The following is a 17,180-nucleotide window of genomic DNA, read 5'->3' as shown; positions in this document are numbered from 1 at the left end:
TGCCCATTCTTGGAGATACCGGCTTCAAATTCACCAACACCAGCAGCAACAATCAGGACAGCACAGTCAGCCTGAGATGTGCCTGTAATCATATTTTTGATGAAGTCTCTGTGTCCCGGGGCATCAATGATGGTCACATAGTACTTGCTGGTCTCAAATTTCCACAAGGAGATATCAATGGTGATACCACGTTCACGTTTGGCTTTCAGTTTATCCAAGACCCAGGCATACTTGAAGGAGCCCTTTCCCATCTCAGCAGCCTCCTTCTCAAATTTTTCGATAGTTCTTTTGTCGATCCCACCACATTTGTAGATGAGATGTCTGGTAGTGGTAGACTTGCTGGAATCTACGTGTCCAATGACGACGATGTTGATGTGAGTCTTTTCCTTTCCCATTTTGGTTTAGGTTTAGCGGTGGTTTTCACGACACCTGTGCTCTGGTGGCAAACCTGTTGCAAAAAAGCCCCTCTTTCTTTACTTCCTCTTTGTGATCTCATGCTAAGGCTTGGTTATTACATCTCAGTGACAGTTCTCTCATTCATTCCACCATCTCGATTTCTACTACCACTTGCCGTATCAGTGCCTCGGCATCCCAAACCACTCTTCCCTGACTTACATCTCCAATCCATTCATTCTATGCTGCCCGTGGGTCAATATTCTAGCAGAACAGCTTTGGCGTGAAACCATTCCATCCATGCAAATTGCTACCTGCTCCCAAACACCTCACAACACAGCCTTCTGAACAAAGTCTATTCTAGCTTCAGTAAGCCTTCACACAATGTAACCCCAACCACCCCCCCACCCCCACCCCCACCCCCGCTTTTCTTCTTCGGCGACCCTGTGTTCCAGTCTAATGACACCGTGATCTGTCATTTCTCACAGCGGCACATCAAGTCTCGTTGTTCCCTCTATTCTTCCCACACTAACCCACTAGCTCCTGCATAAAGCCCTCTAAACTATCCAGACGGAAGTAACCCTGAACTCTTCTCAATCTCCCAACGTCCTTTCCTGGTTCTGCTCATTTCTTAAATAGTACTTGCACCTCCCCTGGTTTTCCCCTACCAGCTCATAAGCTACCTGGGAACTGTACACATCTTACGTATTTTTGCATCCTCTATAAGAGCTAGCTCACATCACTAATAAATGAGTACTTGCTGATAGAGATTTTAAGAAAAAAGTAAAAACCACGGTGTGCCAGTTCCATATGAGCAAAACCACTGACCTCATGGGAGTGTAAATGTTTTACCTTCACAACTAAAAAAAAAAAAAACCACAAAATTGTTTTTAATAGTTGTCTTCCTAAATTGCAAAAAATCACAATGACACTGGCATGGGTATCCGCCTCTTCACATAACAGCCACACCGAGTGATGTGGGCTGTAGTTGTCACAAAACCAGATAAACCTTCAGGATTTCCCAGAACTAAGCCACTACACTGAAACGACTGACACGTGCCAACGACCCGCGTGGATCTCAAACTCATTCTGCTACGTAAGAGAAGCCGCACACACAAGACCACATACTGCAAAACTCCATTTATACAAAATTCTAGAAAAGGCAAACAGATCAGTAGTAGCCAGAGGCTGGGAATGGTAGGGGTGGGGGGGGGGGGCGTTAGTGCAAAGGAGCATGTGGGGACTTTCGGGAGTGATGGGAATGTTCTACATCACAGGACTGGCCATAGTTAGACCACCGCATACCTGTGTCAACGCATATCCACAAATATGCTTAAAATTGGTGAATTTTATTCTGTGTAAATAATGTCTTAATCAAGCTGATCCTTGGTTGAAAAACAGCCAGCTGAGCTAAGCCCCCTACCACACTGCACTCCAGTATGTACACAAAGGCATCAATAGTCAGTAGCTGTCTCCGAGTGGCAGACTCACAGGTTAATTCTCTTAATATTTTGCCTCTTTTCCTAACTTTCTATAATGAACGAGAATTACTTTTATAACCAGGAAAACAGCAAGAGAACCACTAACAAACCAGAAACTCTACTTTACATGATAAATAAAACCAATGAAGCTGGAATGTAAGGTATTATAGAGAAGAAAATCATTTACCAACCATTTTAATGTAAACTATCAAAAATAAGATCCACGTTAAGGATTAAACTATGTTCAGTAGATCTCAGTGATGAAAGTTCTATTTATTAGAATATCCTGTTCCTTTAATTATGTCAAATAATAACTAGAAGGTCAAAACACATTCTTCCCATTCATTCTTTTACCTAAAATTTTATACCTCTGATAGATGTCTTAGGTTCATTATTTAGAAATACGAATAACATCTAATCATTTAACTCACTTAGAGTCCTCCTTGTCCTCTTTCTCCTCTTCATCTTTCTTTTCCTCTTCTTTCTTTTCTGTTTTTTCTGCTTTATCTTCTTCTTTTTCTTCTACTTTTTCTTCTTGTGAGGGTCGGGCAATTTGCTGCTGGAATGAACCACCATTTGTCAGATTCAAAGGTAAAAGAAAGAGCTCCTCAAACTGTGATGGCAAATTACAGTAACTACCTTCGCAAAAAACTTAATAGACAATTAACTAATGAGGCACTTACAATGTAATTAGGGGGAGTGTATTAAGAACCGGCCTAACACTCTTTAATATACTCCACATGCGTTGCTTAAAAGCACACACACACTCCCAGTGTCTGGACCCATCGGAGAGGCGAATGTGTTAAGATTCACCTAGAAACCCAAAATCTGAGGTTGGTTCTCTCTTTCTGTAACTCCCACATCTCATCTGTCACTCAAGCATCTCAATTCTACCTTACAATCTGATAACCTATAATGTGCCAACCCCTTCCCCTCGTATTAGATATTTCTAATACCTCGTATTAGGTATGCTTCCAACTTTTTCATCACTATGGATGGTAGTCTAAGAAACATCTTTATGTTTTTATCCTTCTGCACGAACATTCACTTAATGAATAGTAGACGGCTATAGTCATCGTCAAGACCAAAGTAATTTGAAAACACACTAAGGATATAGCCAAGCGAAAAGAAGTAAAACACACAAATATCTCTAGGCTGTGATTACAACTCTGTAATTATAAATATGCACAGGAACAAAGAGTAGAGGAGAGTAAGATTATGGACCCTTTTATCTTTGCTAAAATTGTGACTCCAAAAGAAACGGTGAAGGTGTGTTTGTGCATTATTCTTATTTAATGCAGAAATCAAGGCTGTCCACCGTATGGGGGACTGAACTGCCATGCGGGGTTCCAGCGCACAGCCCCTGCCTCGGGTGCACCTCTTCCAATCCTCCTCCCTGCTCCGGACTCTCAAGAACACAGCCAGCATGTCTTTGCCTGGAACACCCTTTCCACCCCTCCCTGCTGTGGGGGGCCAGCCAGGAGAGCTAGCAGAAGAACAAAGAACAGCCGCCTGCAGGCAAGGCAGTGTTTATCACTCCCCAGCTCAGTTCCGGAGACAGCAAGTCTGAGCTTTCTTACCGGCCCCTCAGGCACTGTGCTGAGATAGCTGTTTCGATTTCCCCTTAATCACTTGACCCTGTTTCCTAGCAACTGACCTAGGTCAGCTGCCTTGGTCCCGCCTTCTACCCTTTATAAGATGTGTGTATTCTCTCAATAAATGAGGCTTGATCAGAGACTTTGTCTTGCCTCCATTCTCTGTGCCCCTTGCCCCCCAATTCTCACTCTCTCCCTCAGAACCTGCGTTGACTGACCTGCAGGCCGGGTCACCCTGCCTAGTAAGCTCCTGTGCAGTCTCTGAAATTCAGTTAGGAATGCTCCATCTCCCACTTGTGAGGTTTTTCTTGATTTGCATGAGCAGCTCGGACAGGCTCCCTATCTTCCCCCCTGCAGGGTTCACATCTGCTCCCAGCTTACCACAGGGCTTCTTGTAACTGGTTGTCAGGGTCTGTCCCACTGTGTTACAATCTCATCAAGAACATGGACCTCATCTTAATCATCTCCAGGAGACCAGCTCCTAGGAGACATCTAGAAGCGTCTGCCTGTGCTGGATACAGCAAAATCCAAGTTCCCTCATTCTGGTTATTTGCAAAGTGTTTGCCCTCCCACCTCAATCTTGCATTCTGATTGAGGCCAAAGTCAATCTTGCGTCATAATAACTGCCTGTTCTCTTGCTATTCCTGTCACCGGACAACACAAAGTCCTCACTAACTTGAGGTAAAGTTTTCCTTAACTCTTAATAGCATCTCAAAGTCCTTTACCCACTCAGCAAAGCTGGCTTTTTTCCTAAGATAACTAAGACCTTGCTGGCCCCTCAAGAAGAGGCCCGATGCCCTCTTCGGATCCACAGCAGAAAGAAGAATCTGTATCCTTCTTGCTCCCAAACGCCACTTCCAGAACACTGCCGAACTGTATTATTTCAAAAATCACTTCCTTTCTCAAATTTCAGAAATCTACCTATGATGCCTTTCATCTCTTGGTGTTACGAAAGGACTTCTCATGTATCCCTAAGGACAGACAAATGATTTTATCACAGGGCTCATGCCTTTTCTAGCAACATAATAAATATCCTACAACTGAAATACTTTTGGGGCACCTCAGTGACTCAGTCAGCTAAGTGTCTGACTCGTGGTTTCAGCTCAGGTCATGACCTCACAGTTTCTTGGGTTCAAGCTACACATTGGGCTCTATTTTGGCAGCGTGGATCCTGCTTGGGATTCTCTCTCTCTGTCTCTCTCTCTCTTTCCCTCCCTCTCCCTCTCCCTCTCCCCCTCCCCTGCTCATGCTGTCTCTCTCTCACAAATAAACAAAACTTAAAAAAAAAAAAAACTTTCAGGTCATGCCCATTAAGTTCCTCAATGGGGAAGTCACAACTGCCATCAACAGTGGGCTCTACCCCCAAGATCCTGAAGTCAGAAAAGCTTCTCTCTACCAACCACTCGGGCCCCACCCATGCTTCTTCTTGGTTGTTGATCCTGTTTATCCTCATCATGACCTTTGATCCCTTTGTTCTATGAAATGTCACACACAGTCCATCAGGAAGAACTGTACCTACTTTTCCATTATGACCCCTTACAAATCATTTCAACACCAGGTTCCCTCCCTTGCTTTATCTAATTTTCCCGATTGCTCACCCCGGCAAGTGCCAGTTTCCTTTTCTTCTGAGTATTTATTATTATTAGAAAATACTAGGGGCACCTGGGTGGCTGAGTTGGTTAAGCCTCTGGCTTCGGCTCAGGTCAGATCTCACGTTTATGGATTCGAGCCCTGTGTCAGGCTCTGTGCTGACAGCTAGCTCAGAGCCTGGAGCCTGCTTCCGGTTCTGTGTCTCCTTTCTCTGCCCCTCCCCCTCTCTGCCCCTCCCCCTCTGTCTCTCTCTGTACCAAAAATAAATAAAACATTAAAAAAAAGTTAAAAAAAATAAAATAAATAAAAAAGAAAATACTAAGAACTCAGGAAGATTTTCCATACGTTACCCTCTCCAACCATGAGGAGGTATGCTTTACAACTGGGAATGTTTTACTCAGCTTTGATAAGGTGACCGACTCCGGAGCATTCCAGAGTGGTGACAAGACTGGCTTCAAACGCTAATAACCTCGAGCCACCCCCACTGCCACAAATACCACATTCTGAACAAACAAGATGGCATACCAACAATGACCTTGGCCTTTTGCAAGTGGGCTGTAAAACCTAGAAAATGGTTAATGGCCCTAAGAAATGACAGGGAGCCATTAACTCAGCAGACCAGGAGTAAAGAGGTTCACTCTTCTGTTAGACTTGATGAACATATAATTATTTCCCTAATACTTTCCTATTTCAAATGCCAACCAGTGTTTTGAAGAAAGCAAGCAATCCCACACACTCCCTGCTGTCTGGAATCCAGCCAACAGCTGACTTTGCTGCCCCTTCCCTAGTGCCAGGGACTGACAAGCAAGGTAGCACCTGCTTCAACCAGTCAATGGGAAGATGAGGGTAGGATCTCTTGTGAAGCACAACCCCCAATTCTGCAGAAGGTGTGGACCTGACCCAAAGAAGTTGACAGAGTGGCTAACCAGCGTGTGGAGGTTTGTGACACCTCCAGAGCAGAACCCCCATCGAGGCAGAACACACACGAACTGGGCAGGAGTAGGTGGGGAAGCAGACCCGGGGAGGCCAGACCATACGGTCAGCATTTACCTCTGGGTGACACACATCGAGACCCATTGTAATGACTGCCAACCACATTAAAGAGAGTAAGGAATAACCTCTGATTTTTATAAAAAGTGACTGGAATTGCTTTTGTTTCAGGTAAATCTGCAAAGAGAAGTGTCAGTCCCCGTGGTGTGGGATGGAGGTTATAGGTTATAACACTCAAAACCTTCAGCAGGTTGGCTGGAGTAGTGGTCTGCCTGGGTGGCTCAGTCAGTTAAGCATCCGGCTTTGGCTCAGATCATGATCTCGCGGTTCGTGGGTTTGAGCCCCATGTCGGGCTCTGTGCTGACAGCTCAGAGCATGGACCCTGCTTTAGATTCTGTGTCTCCCTCTCTCTCTGACCCTCCCCTGCTCACACTGTCTCTCTCTCTCTCAAAAAAATAAATGTTTTTTTTAAAAAGTCCCCTAACAGAGACATTCCCATCAGCTTCCTATCCGGAATTCTCTGTCTTTAAACCCAACACTTCATAGTCAATAAAAAGAGGTCTCATCCTGTTAGGGAGGATCTCATGACATGAAGCATTTCTGTTGAACGGCAAACTATGCACTACAAAGGTAAGAGTATGTTACAAAACAAAATGAAAATCCAAATGAAAAACATGAAAGTTTTATGTATTTCATAATTATGGGAAGTGAAGAACAAGGTCAATTTCAAGAGTCCTTTATAGCAAGATCAAAAGGCAGATTATGCTGAGATGCGTCTCTACTACATCTAATTGAAAAAGCGAACACTTAGACGTACCCTATGTGTATCTGTTAACATGTTCGAGTCTTTAGAAAACAGATAAGCAAATTCCCACTCAGCAGATGATGGGAGATGCAAGAAATGAAATGACTACATTTAAGAGAACAAGCTTATACTCAGCTAGAAACATACAGGAGACAAAATAATGATGCCCTACCGTTGCCACTGAGTTTTTTAAGTAGTTCAGGCAGTAAACAGAAAATATCTTATCAAAATATATTAAAAAACTAATGCTTTTAGGCCAACTGAATTTGAGACTACGTTCCTGAAAACTAAAAGCTGTCTATGAAGGCTACAAAGGTACTAGTCGCCACCATTTACTGGGCTCTCCCCTTGTGCTTGAGACTACACCAAAGGGCTTCACACACATGACAAACCCAGCTCTCACGCTAACTCTGCAAGGGGAGTATTACTGTTCCCTCTCTCATGGATGTGGAACCAAGCGTCAGCAAGAGAAAGGACACGTCTAGGGTCACAGAGACAAAGAGGTCACACACAGGCAGAGCATTTTTGGGTCTAAAGCTCTTCAGATTATACCCAACATTTTTTTTTAACTCCACTTTTTAAACCTAAAACGGTCTATTGTCTATCTAACAATTTAGTCAGAAACTCTCCTAACTTCAAAATTTACTACATTTACATAAAGTCTATGCTTGCTCAATACCTTTGGGGAATGAAAACATGCTGACATATTTAAAGAGGAAGATGTTGTCAGAAGGAAGGAAGGGCACAAATTCTTGTGAAAGGCAATCAAGTATTTGGAAATGAAGAATGCAGGTTCCAAACAATGACTTGCTTTATTGTCGGTCACTCGCAGATACGCAGTAGTTCTAGCTGCACAGTGACAGACTTGTTAGACGGGAGTTTATGCTGGACAGTAAGAAGAAATTCTTAGTTCTAACAAAAATGTTACACATAGAATCAAATTACTACTTGGCATGCTATTTATAAATGTAGACCTCCAAATAGTAACACTCAATGAGTGGCTTTTGGCTTCTAATCTTTGATATGCATTCATTGCTTCAACTAAAATTTATGACGAACCACACTTGCTCTCATCATGGGATGCTAGGAAGTTGAACAGCAAAATGGTTTGGGCAGTAGCTAACGGAATTTTGAGTTACGGCTTTTGCCAATAATAATCTCTGAACACAAGTCTAACAAAAATACGATTATCTGTCTTATTTCCCTATGATTCTGAGATTAAACTCATTTTTGGAATAAATAACATGCAAGGTTCTATACAGCAACAGCAGGTTAAAAATCAAACCTTGCAAACTTGGAATCTCTCAGTCAATAATACTTCCTTTGGGTAAGAGATCTGGGAGTGGGGGGAGAGAATGGGAAAAGCAGTCAAATAAAAACTGAAAGGATCGGGCATAAACTTCAACAGAACTCTACAGGATTGAAATAAATTTGCACTAAGCGGGCTCTGGGATTACCTATGGTAATTTCTACTGGTTCAAACTTGATTGAATAATAGAGCAGTAAAGTGATTTCCAAATTAGTTGGATCTCTGTTATCAACCAAGGTAAAATCAAGACACACCAATTTAGGGGCGCCTGGGTGGCTCAGTCAGTTGAGCGTCCGACTTCAGCTCAGGTCATGATCTCACAGTTCGTGGGTTCGAGCCCTGCGTCGGGTTCTGTGCTGACTGCTAGCTCAGAGCCTGGAGCCTGCTTCGGATTCTGTGTCTCCCTCTCTCTCTGACCCTCCCCTCCTCACACTGCCTCTCTCTGTCTCTCAAGGACAAATAAAAGACAAAAAAAAAAAAAAAAAAAAAAAAGACATACCAATTTAAAAATTCTTAACTTATAATGAGATTCTGTTTTTTAAAAACAGAAGTCTTTCTAAACTTTTTTCTATGCAGCAAATTCTACATTCCCAACCCAGATCTGTTTCCTAAACTCCAGACTTCTACATTTAACTGCCCACCTTACATCTCCACCCAGACATCTAATACTTACCTGAAATTCGGCATGTCCCAATTCTTCCCCCATTTCTGCCACTCCTTCAGTGATGCCTACGCGGTAAATGGCAGCCCCACAGGCCAAATCTTGGGTTACCTTTGATAACTGTCCTCCAATTGCCTGCAATCAATCCACTGGGAAAACCTTAGATTTTTACCTCACCTTCAAAAATACATCCAGAAACGGACCAGTTCTCCCTGTCTCCCTCACTAGAGTCTAGTCCAGGCCCCTGGGAGGATTAACAGGACCTGCTGGCCGGTCTCTTTGCTTCTGCCCCAGCCTTCCTGACAACTGCTCTCAACAGAGCAGCCAGAATGATCCTGCCGCTACTAAAATCTGATACAAGTCTTCTGCTCAAAAGTCCGATGGCTCCTCTTCTCTCTGGTATCAGCTCTAATGTCATTTATTTCTATAAACACATGCCCTTAAACTAACACCACTTAATTTTGGAAAACCTGTGCATCTATTCTGACACAAACGGAATGAAGTACACAAGCAATAAAGAAACAGAGAGAAGGGGCGCCTGGGTGACTCAGTTGGCTAAGTGTCCAACTTCGGCTCAGGTCATGATCTCACAGTTTGAGGTTTTGCGCCCCACGATGGGTTTTGTGCTGACAGCTCAGTCTGGAGCCTGCTTCAAATTCTGTGTCTCCCTCTCTCCCTGACCCTCCCCTGCTCACACTGTCTCTCTCTCTCTCTCTCAAAAATAAAACACTTTTTAAATTTTTAAAAAACAAACAGTGAAGATTCTTCTGGTCTGAGATGGTGCTATGTTTCCATCATTGAACACTCTCCTTCCAAAATTCTTAGTGAAAACAACCAGAAAAAATATAAAACTAGAGGAAAAATCTTCACGGTAATAACACAAAAAGCTAATGTGGGCAGGAACAGACTGATGGAAACCCCAAACTGAGCCTACCTGGGGTCAAGGTGAGAGCACATATGGACAATTTCAGTTCCTTAAATGCATTCTGGGATGTGCTAGAGGTGTGCACACACAGAACAAGAATGTGCAGAGGGAATGCTAATGCGGCTGGACCTGAACAACATGCGTGTGCCACAGAGAGCAGTGAAGTGGCGTCCCCGGTACCTTTAGGATGGAAACAAATGCTTCAGGGTAACAGAGACATCCTCTGTAACACAGAATTTCCTAGAGTTTTCTCCTCTATCAACACAAGCAACAGACTGCCCACCCTACAAAGCTAAGATATAATAAACATCAAATTATCCCCTTACATTCGCTGGGATTGAAAAATTGAAAACAATTTAGAAATATGAAATATGTTAACGTGTAACAATTCAAGTTACAAATAACAGTTGGTAAGAAGGAACAAAGCTATTGTTAAAAATTTGTAGCTGAGGGGCGCCTGGGAGGGCTCAGTCAGTTAAGCATCTGACTTCGGCTCAGGTCATGATCTCAGTTTGTGGGTTTGAGCCCCACGTCCGGCCCTGTGCTGATAGCTCAGAGCCTGGAACCTGGTCTGGATTCTGTGTCTATTAAAAATTTGTAGCTGAAACTTGTTGAAAATGCAGATGCGCTCCAGCATCTCTAGCTAATTTGTTTGATCCCACCTTCTCTGTAGGAAGCCCCGATGCCTTTGAGCAGAATGGCATGTCCCACCTCACTGCCAGTGTTCAGATTGCCGCGCCCCGCCCCCGCCAGGCGGTGAGGCCTGGTGGAGCTCCACTCCCTCGCCCTGTGTCAACAGTACTGCCGGCAGCCGCGGCAGTACCAGCACGCTCCTTGCTCCCTTTCGGGCCTCCTCACCCATTCCTCTGTTCCCCTTCGTAAGCCAATGTCACAGGCGGGGCGGCCGGCACTGCTGTAGCAACTCACCTTCCACACCCCCTTCTGCTCATGACCACCTTATTTCCAGCCCCCTCAACCCACTGACAACGCGGGCACCTCCGACCACTCAGCCTTCGGCAGAATCTCACGCACAAGCTCGCGAGCCACTCCCTGTACTTTCACTGACCAGGAAATATTGTTCCCAAAGAACATGTAATCCCATCCTGTCCTGTGAGATAGTAGGTTCTATAGGAAACAACGGCCCAGAAAATGCAGCAGGTTATGGCTACAGATAATGAGAGAACCGCGGCTAACGAAAGAAAGGGCAGCTGTGTGGGGAAACTGGGAGAAAGTTAGGAACTAAGTCAGTATTATTAAATGAGGTATTATGGGTCCCATATTTACATTATCACTGTCAACACTGACAGGCACGATTTAGATAATATAGAAGTATAGAACGTTTCTCATCAATCTTATCATGCCAGAAACTTCCAATGCATTCAAAATAGATCATGGGACAAGTTAAATATACATTAATTTCAAAATAATAACATGTTCATAACATCCTAATGAGTCAATGAAATATCGATCCCTAAAATACACATGATTAAGCACAAGCTCCAGTTGTAACATTTTTCATCTGTGTATCTCCGCCAAGCCTGAAACACCTTCCACGTAATAATGAAACACACCTGGTTTCTTCCTCTGCGTTTTCCATAATTCCTTCTCACTAGGGCTTTATAATTCTCATTTTTCTTGGTTAAGTAGTAATATAAAACACAATCAGGAACACTCTATAAGGAAAAAAATATTGTCAAGAGCCAAAAGAAATAAAAACTTTTTTTAAGAATCAACTAACACTATCAAGGAAAATCTATGGTATTCTCAAGGTATAAATTAAGGAGAAACATATAGCTAGCATTTTAAGGAATATCTAGGCTCTAAAAATATAGTCATTATATTTACTCTTTTAATGGACAATTACAGTCGTCCTAATCCAAAATATGTAAAAGATACCAAAAGCAATCAGAAACATTCAAGCACTTCCTTATGAAGGAGTAACTAAGTTCTCTTTCTTGTTGCAGATATGTAAAATTCAAAATGTCTCTTCAAATATTTTGCTCAAAACCACTACATCCAGGAGCACCTGGGTGGGTCAGTTGGTTTAGCCTCTTACTGCAGCTCAGGTCATGATCTTGCGGAATGTGAGGTTGAGCCCCATGGTTGGGCTCTGTGCTGACAGCTCAGAGCTTGAAGCCTGCATCAGATTCTGTGTCTCCCCTTCTCTCTTCCCCTCCCATGCTCATGCTCTGTCTCTCAATAATAAGTAAAAATGTTTAAAAAAATAATAAAAATAAAATTAAAAAATAAAACACTACATTCAATCCATTGTGGGAAAATTTTTCAGGGAAAAATCAGGATTCTGAGATTTTAATCAGAAACTTAGTAAGGTTTAAAATGCATTGTAGTCTTTGTGTTTCTAGGAAAATCCAGTATTAGGCTGTTTTTCATTAACTATGAAAATCAGACTATGTTCCCTGCTTATGATTTGTTACATAATTATATACATCACTATACTAGTCACATGCGAATCTTTTAAAAATCTCTTCTATTTAACTACTTCAGTCTATTAGAGCACAAAACTTCAAAGTAGCAACCATTACAAACCTATAAACATTCTCAATGCAAACCATTTCTTACCTTCCTTTCCAAGTAGGATGCAATTAGTCCAAAGTTTTTTGGATGCTGAATAAACCTGAGTAAAAACAGAAAACAACCACACACACACACACACACACACACACACACACACACATTTTAACACCTTAAAAAGAGGCGGGGGGAGGGGATGACTTTGGGAACACAAATATTAGTTCAGTCCATTTCCCAGGGATCCCTAACTGCCAACTTGAGGAATAAAAGGAGAATCACTGGAGTCTTTTGCGGGCACAGATTCCTGGGCACCATCCACCAGAAACCACTGGGTTGGTTTATGGTGCAGCACAGAAATCCGGACTTTTAAACAGCACCCCCAGGTGACTTAGGCATCACCCAACTTTGGGTACCACACTTCACATGACTCTGTAACCCCCGTTCAGCTCTTATCTGTTACTACTTATGTCCCATCTACAAACCTATGGGAAGATCACATTAGATCTACATCCCCTACTTTCCACAGGATACATTCAAATGTCAAGAGAGGGCCAAATTTTTGGAGAAACAGTTGAATTTACAAGGGAATGCCAAATATTTTTCACATATTTATATAAGCTTCTATTAAAAAATAGTTTAAAGTTTAAATTACTTGTCCTTGAAGATCTCCTTCTCGTGGTCAGTCCAAACATTCATAAACTGCCTGTCTTTATAAACTTTCATGGGGTCTTCCATAAGTCCATTCATGTTGATGAACTTGACTCGTCTCTGTTCTGCATCAAACATCATAGGTGGGATCACAGAGAGTTGCCGCATTTGTTTCTCATTATTCTGCAAAAACAAATTAAAAAAGTAAACATAACTTATGCAGAATAAAATTTAAAGAGGGCCATAGACCAGCTATCATAATAGAAGCCAGAAAAACCACATATGTAACTTAATGTCAATAGTAGCATATACCCTAACATCTAACATATAGTAATTACTCATATCTAATCAACATTCATTAAATGAGGGGTGCCTGGATGGTTCAATTAGTTAAGTGTCCAACTTCATCTGAGGTCATGATCTCACAGTTTGTAAGTTCAAGCCCTGTGTCGGGCTCTGTGCTGACAGCTCAGAGCCTAGAACCTGCTTCAGATTCTGTCTCCTCTCTGTCTGCCCCTCCTTGATATGTGCACTTGTGCGCACACTCTCTCTCAAAAATAAACAAACATTTTTTTAAAAAACGCTCATTAAATGACTTATATGGACAGAGACTATGCATTATTTTTTTATGTCCCACTACTACAATTTGAAAAGAGTTCTTTACTTAAAAGAAGTGGATACCTCAAGTAATAATTTTTTTTTTTTAAGTAGGCTTCACACCTAGAGAGGAGCCCAACACAGATTTTGAACTCACAACCCTGAGATCAAGAGTCCAATGCCGAGGGGCACCTGGGTGGCTCAGTCAGTTAAGCATCTGACTCTTGGTTTCAGCTCAGGTCATGATCTCAAGGTTCCAGAGATGGAGCCCCATGTTGGGCTCAACGCTAAAAGTGCAGACCTTGCTTGGGATTCTCTCTCTCTCCACCCCTCCCCTACATGTGCACTCTTTCTCTCTCTCAAAACAAACAACCATTAAAAAAAGAAAAAAAAAGAAGAGTCAGACGCTTAACCAACTAAGCCACCCAGGCACCTCAGATAATGAAATTTTCAAACTAAAGGACACAAAGTAAGGTCAAGTTCATTGAAATAATAATCTTAAGAAATATTTAATTACATTAACAGTCATTTTTAAAAGTCTTAATGTCATTTTAGAGACCAATAAATATGAAAAAAAGTAGACACCAAATCCTAAGGGTACTGACTTTAAATTAAACTCATGTGTATAATACTTCTTGCTAATCTTACATAATATCTCCACTGAAGATTGAAGACTATTATCCTTAGAATTTCAATTAAAACTTTGTTACTTCTATACAATTAGTTTTTCCCAAAGTTTAATTTCTTAAGTTCATAAGCACAAATTTCTACAAAAAACCTTTACCCAAAATTACAGGTATTGCCCCAACACAAAGCTAGGTTTTTTCCCCTAAAACTTTTCCTCACAGAAGTGGGTACCACCATACATTCAGTCCTTACAAAGTGTCTAATTTTGTGGCAACCTCTCAATCAGTCTGAAGCCAAAAAAAAGGCTTGGGCAGATACATTAGCTTGATGTCACCTCAGGTGGTACTGGCTTTGGATGCTTACAGACAGGCCCTAATGAAATCAGTCAAAAAGCAAGCAATGAAATTTAACACAGATTTAGTCATCATTGCAGGGATTATGACCACAAATTTTGAAATATATAACAGCTGAATCATCGTCTTTGATCATTACTTAAGGAGACCACCACATTCAAATAAGCAAGACCTTCAGAATTTCGACAGGAAGTTTTCTGGCAGTGGCAGTGGTGATGGTGGTATATGTGTGTGTGTGTGTGTGTGTGTGTGTTTTAATTGAAGTATAGTTGATATCAGAGATGAGATTTTTTAAAAAACAGTATATAAAATCGAAAACTACATGAACAGGATGTGGCTTCCGGACCTTTACAGATAGTTTGAACACCTAAGAAGACTCATGATAGGGACTGAAATTTCTTCTTCGTCAGCACAGATTTACTGACGCCATGTCAAATCTCTCTCCCAGACTCTCCTGGCTAGACAGCACACTTCGGAGAACCCACCCGCCCCTCAGGGCCACAACTCAACGTACAAATACCCGCAAAATATGTACTCCTTTGTTCTTTTGGAAAATGACACCACCAGCTCAATCCTCCAACCTAGAACCTGGCGCGTCCCTTTCCACTTCTCTTCTTTGTCAATCCACCTCCGATGAGTGTCTCCTGCCAGTCCGCTCCCATATATCCCTGCCACTGCTGCCCTGATTCAGGGCCTTATTTTTATCTGAACAGCCTCCTCGTCTCTTTCCAGGCCTCCCTGATGCCAAGGCCATCTGTGTAAAATGCCAACACAATCCTGCAACTGCCTGGTTTAAAACATTCAGCGGTTGGGTAGGAGGCAAGATGGCGGAGAGGAAGGGAGCTCTGTAAATATTGTCTGCCCCACCTATCGAACTGAGAAGGATACTACTCTCATCTGCAAGAGCGGAAGGAGAAAATACGGACTCCAGAAAGAAGAGAACCTCAAGGATACCTGAGTGAGTGAGTGCGAACCGGGGAGATTGGAAAACGGGTCAGCCCGAGACGGGCAGGGGAGATGGGAGCCCAGCCCAAGGCGGGGCAAGCGCAAGGAGCCTGAGAGACAAAGGGAAGAGACAGAGAGACTGAACACACCCATAGTACTGACTCTGGGAAAGAGGTAAAGAACACTTAACCGCGCGTGGAGAGAGAAGCTTACTCCATAGATAACTGCTGGGTAGCCCAAATCCCAAATCCAGGTGGCGGAAGGGAAAGAACAGCTTCCAGCCTTGCTCCATTTCGGTGGGGGCGGGGGGGGGGGAAGGGGTCAGTGGCTGCGGCGGTGTCAGGGGTGCTCACTTCAACCTCGGTTTTGGGAGTGGGAACACGCACCTTTTTTCCACGGCGCATCTTGCCGTCAGCATTGGCTGCGCAAATCCTGAATCCCGGGTGCCAACAGGGAAAACACAGCCCCCACCTCTGCAAGATCCCGGCAGGGAGTTGGCAGCAGTGGAGGCCTAGGCACACACTCAGGCTGAGGAGCTACCAACTCATTTCCGGCAGCTCCCAGCCCTCCGGCAACACCTGCGCACTCATTCCTTCCTCAACGCAATTACAATCCCGGCTGGGGGTTGGGTCTGTGACGGCCCACACTTCACTTCCTGCTGCACTTCACCTCCTACTGCGCAGAGCCAAGACAAACTGATTCCTCCCCCTAAGAAGCCAGCCACCAAAGCAAATACATCTCATCTGTGGTAGCATAAAAGTGCACGGACTAGAAAATACAACTTGGCTCAACCACAGCACAAGGAGATCCGACTCATTAGAGTGGCCTACAGTGCATAGTTTAAGCAGAGCTTGGCGGGGCCGCCATTCTACTCTGCAGACACCAAGGCAGAGCCTCTGAGAGCAGCCTCAGAGACCCACCACACCAAACCACGCCTATCCACGAGGGGGAGCTGCTGGTTTTTGTTTTGTGGTTTTTTTATAATTTTTTTCTTTTTTCTTCATTTTTTTCTTCTTCTTTTTCTATAAGTGTTTTTTATTATTATTACTTTTTTTTAACTTAAATTTTTTAAAATTTTTACTCCTTATTTTCCTTTCTCCTTTCTCCAGGAAGAAATGGCAGGAAATCTTCAATGTGATGAACAGAAAAAACATGCAGCCAAGAATCCTTTATTCAGCAAGCCTGTCATTCAAAATAGAAGGAAAGATAAAAGTGTTCCGAAATAAACAAAAATTGAGAGAATTCAAGACCACCAAACCAGCCCCACAGGAAATCCTAAGAGGGACTCTATGAGAGAAATGTTGCAAAGAATACAAGGTGCCAGAGACACCACTATAAGCATGAATTCTAGGGAGAACACAATGACTCTAAACCCACATTTTTCAATAATAACACTGAATGTAAATGGACTGAAGGCTCCAACCAAACGACACAGGGTAGCAGAATGGATAAAAAAACAAAACCCATCTATTTGCTGTCTACAAGAGACTCATTTTTGACCAGAAGACACCTTCAGGTTGAAAGTAAAGGGATGGAGAAATATCTATCATGTGACTGGAAGCCAAAAGAAAGCTGGAGTAGCCATACTTATATCAGACAAACTGGACTTTAAAGTAAAGGCAGTAACAAGAGATGAAGAAGGACATTATAAAATAATTATAGGATCTCTCCATCAGGAAGAGCTAACAATTATAAATATCTATGCACCAAATTCGGGAGCACCCAAATA

The 17,180-nt window shown here is 42.7% G+C and overlaps 1 protein-coding gene across 14 annotated transcripts in view; it reads right to left on the bottom strand.

Moving 5' to 3' along the window:
* The window catches only part of NCOR1 (nuclear receptor corepressor 1), a 159,439-nt gene that overhangs the window by 69,867 nt on the left and 72,392 nt on the right, over window positions 1-17,180 (bottom strand). For 10 of the 14 annotated variants that reach the window (XM_029928085.1, XM_029928086.1, XM_029928096.1 and 7 more), the window contains 4 exons: window positions 12,934-13,112; window positions 12,330-12,384; window positions 11,321-11,422; window positions 2,306-2,433 (listed from right to left, as the gene is read on the bottom strand). In XM_029928085.1, the coding sequence (XP_029783945.1) occupies window positions 2,306-2,433; window positions 11,321-11,422; window positions 12,330-12,384; window positions 12,934-13,112 (464 nt within the window). The remainder of the gene's footprint in view (window positions 1-2,305; window positions 2,434-11,320; window positions 11,423-12,329; window positions 12,385-12,933; window positions 13,113-17,180) is intronic. The other 4 variants (XM_029928087.1, XM_029928099.1, XM_029928095.1 and 1 more) reach the window with 1 other exon arrangement.

This window comes from Suricata suricatta, chromosome 17 (genome assembly GCF_006229205.1).
Source record: "Suricata suricatta isolate VVHF042 chromosome 17, meerkat_22Aug2017_6uvM2_HiC, whole genome shotgun sequence".
NCBI classification, from domain to species: domain Eukaryota; kingdom Metazoa; phylum Chordata; class Mammalia; order Carnivora; family Herpestidae; genus Suricata; species Suricata suricatta.
This window is presented reverse-complemented; position numbering and strand designations above follow the sequence as displayed.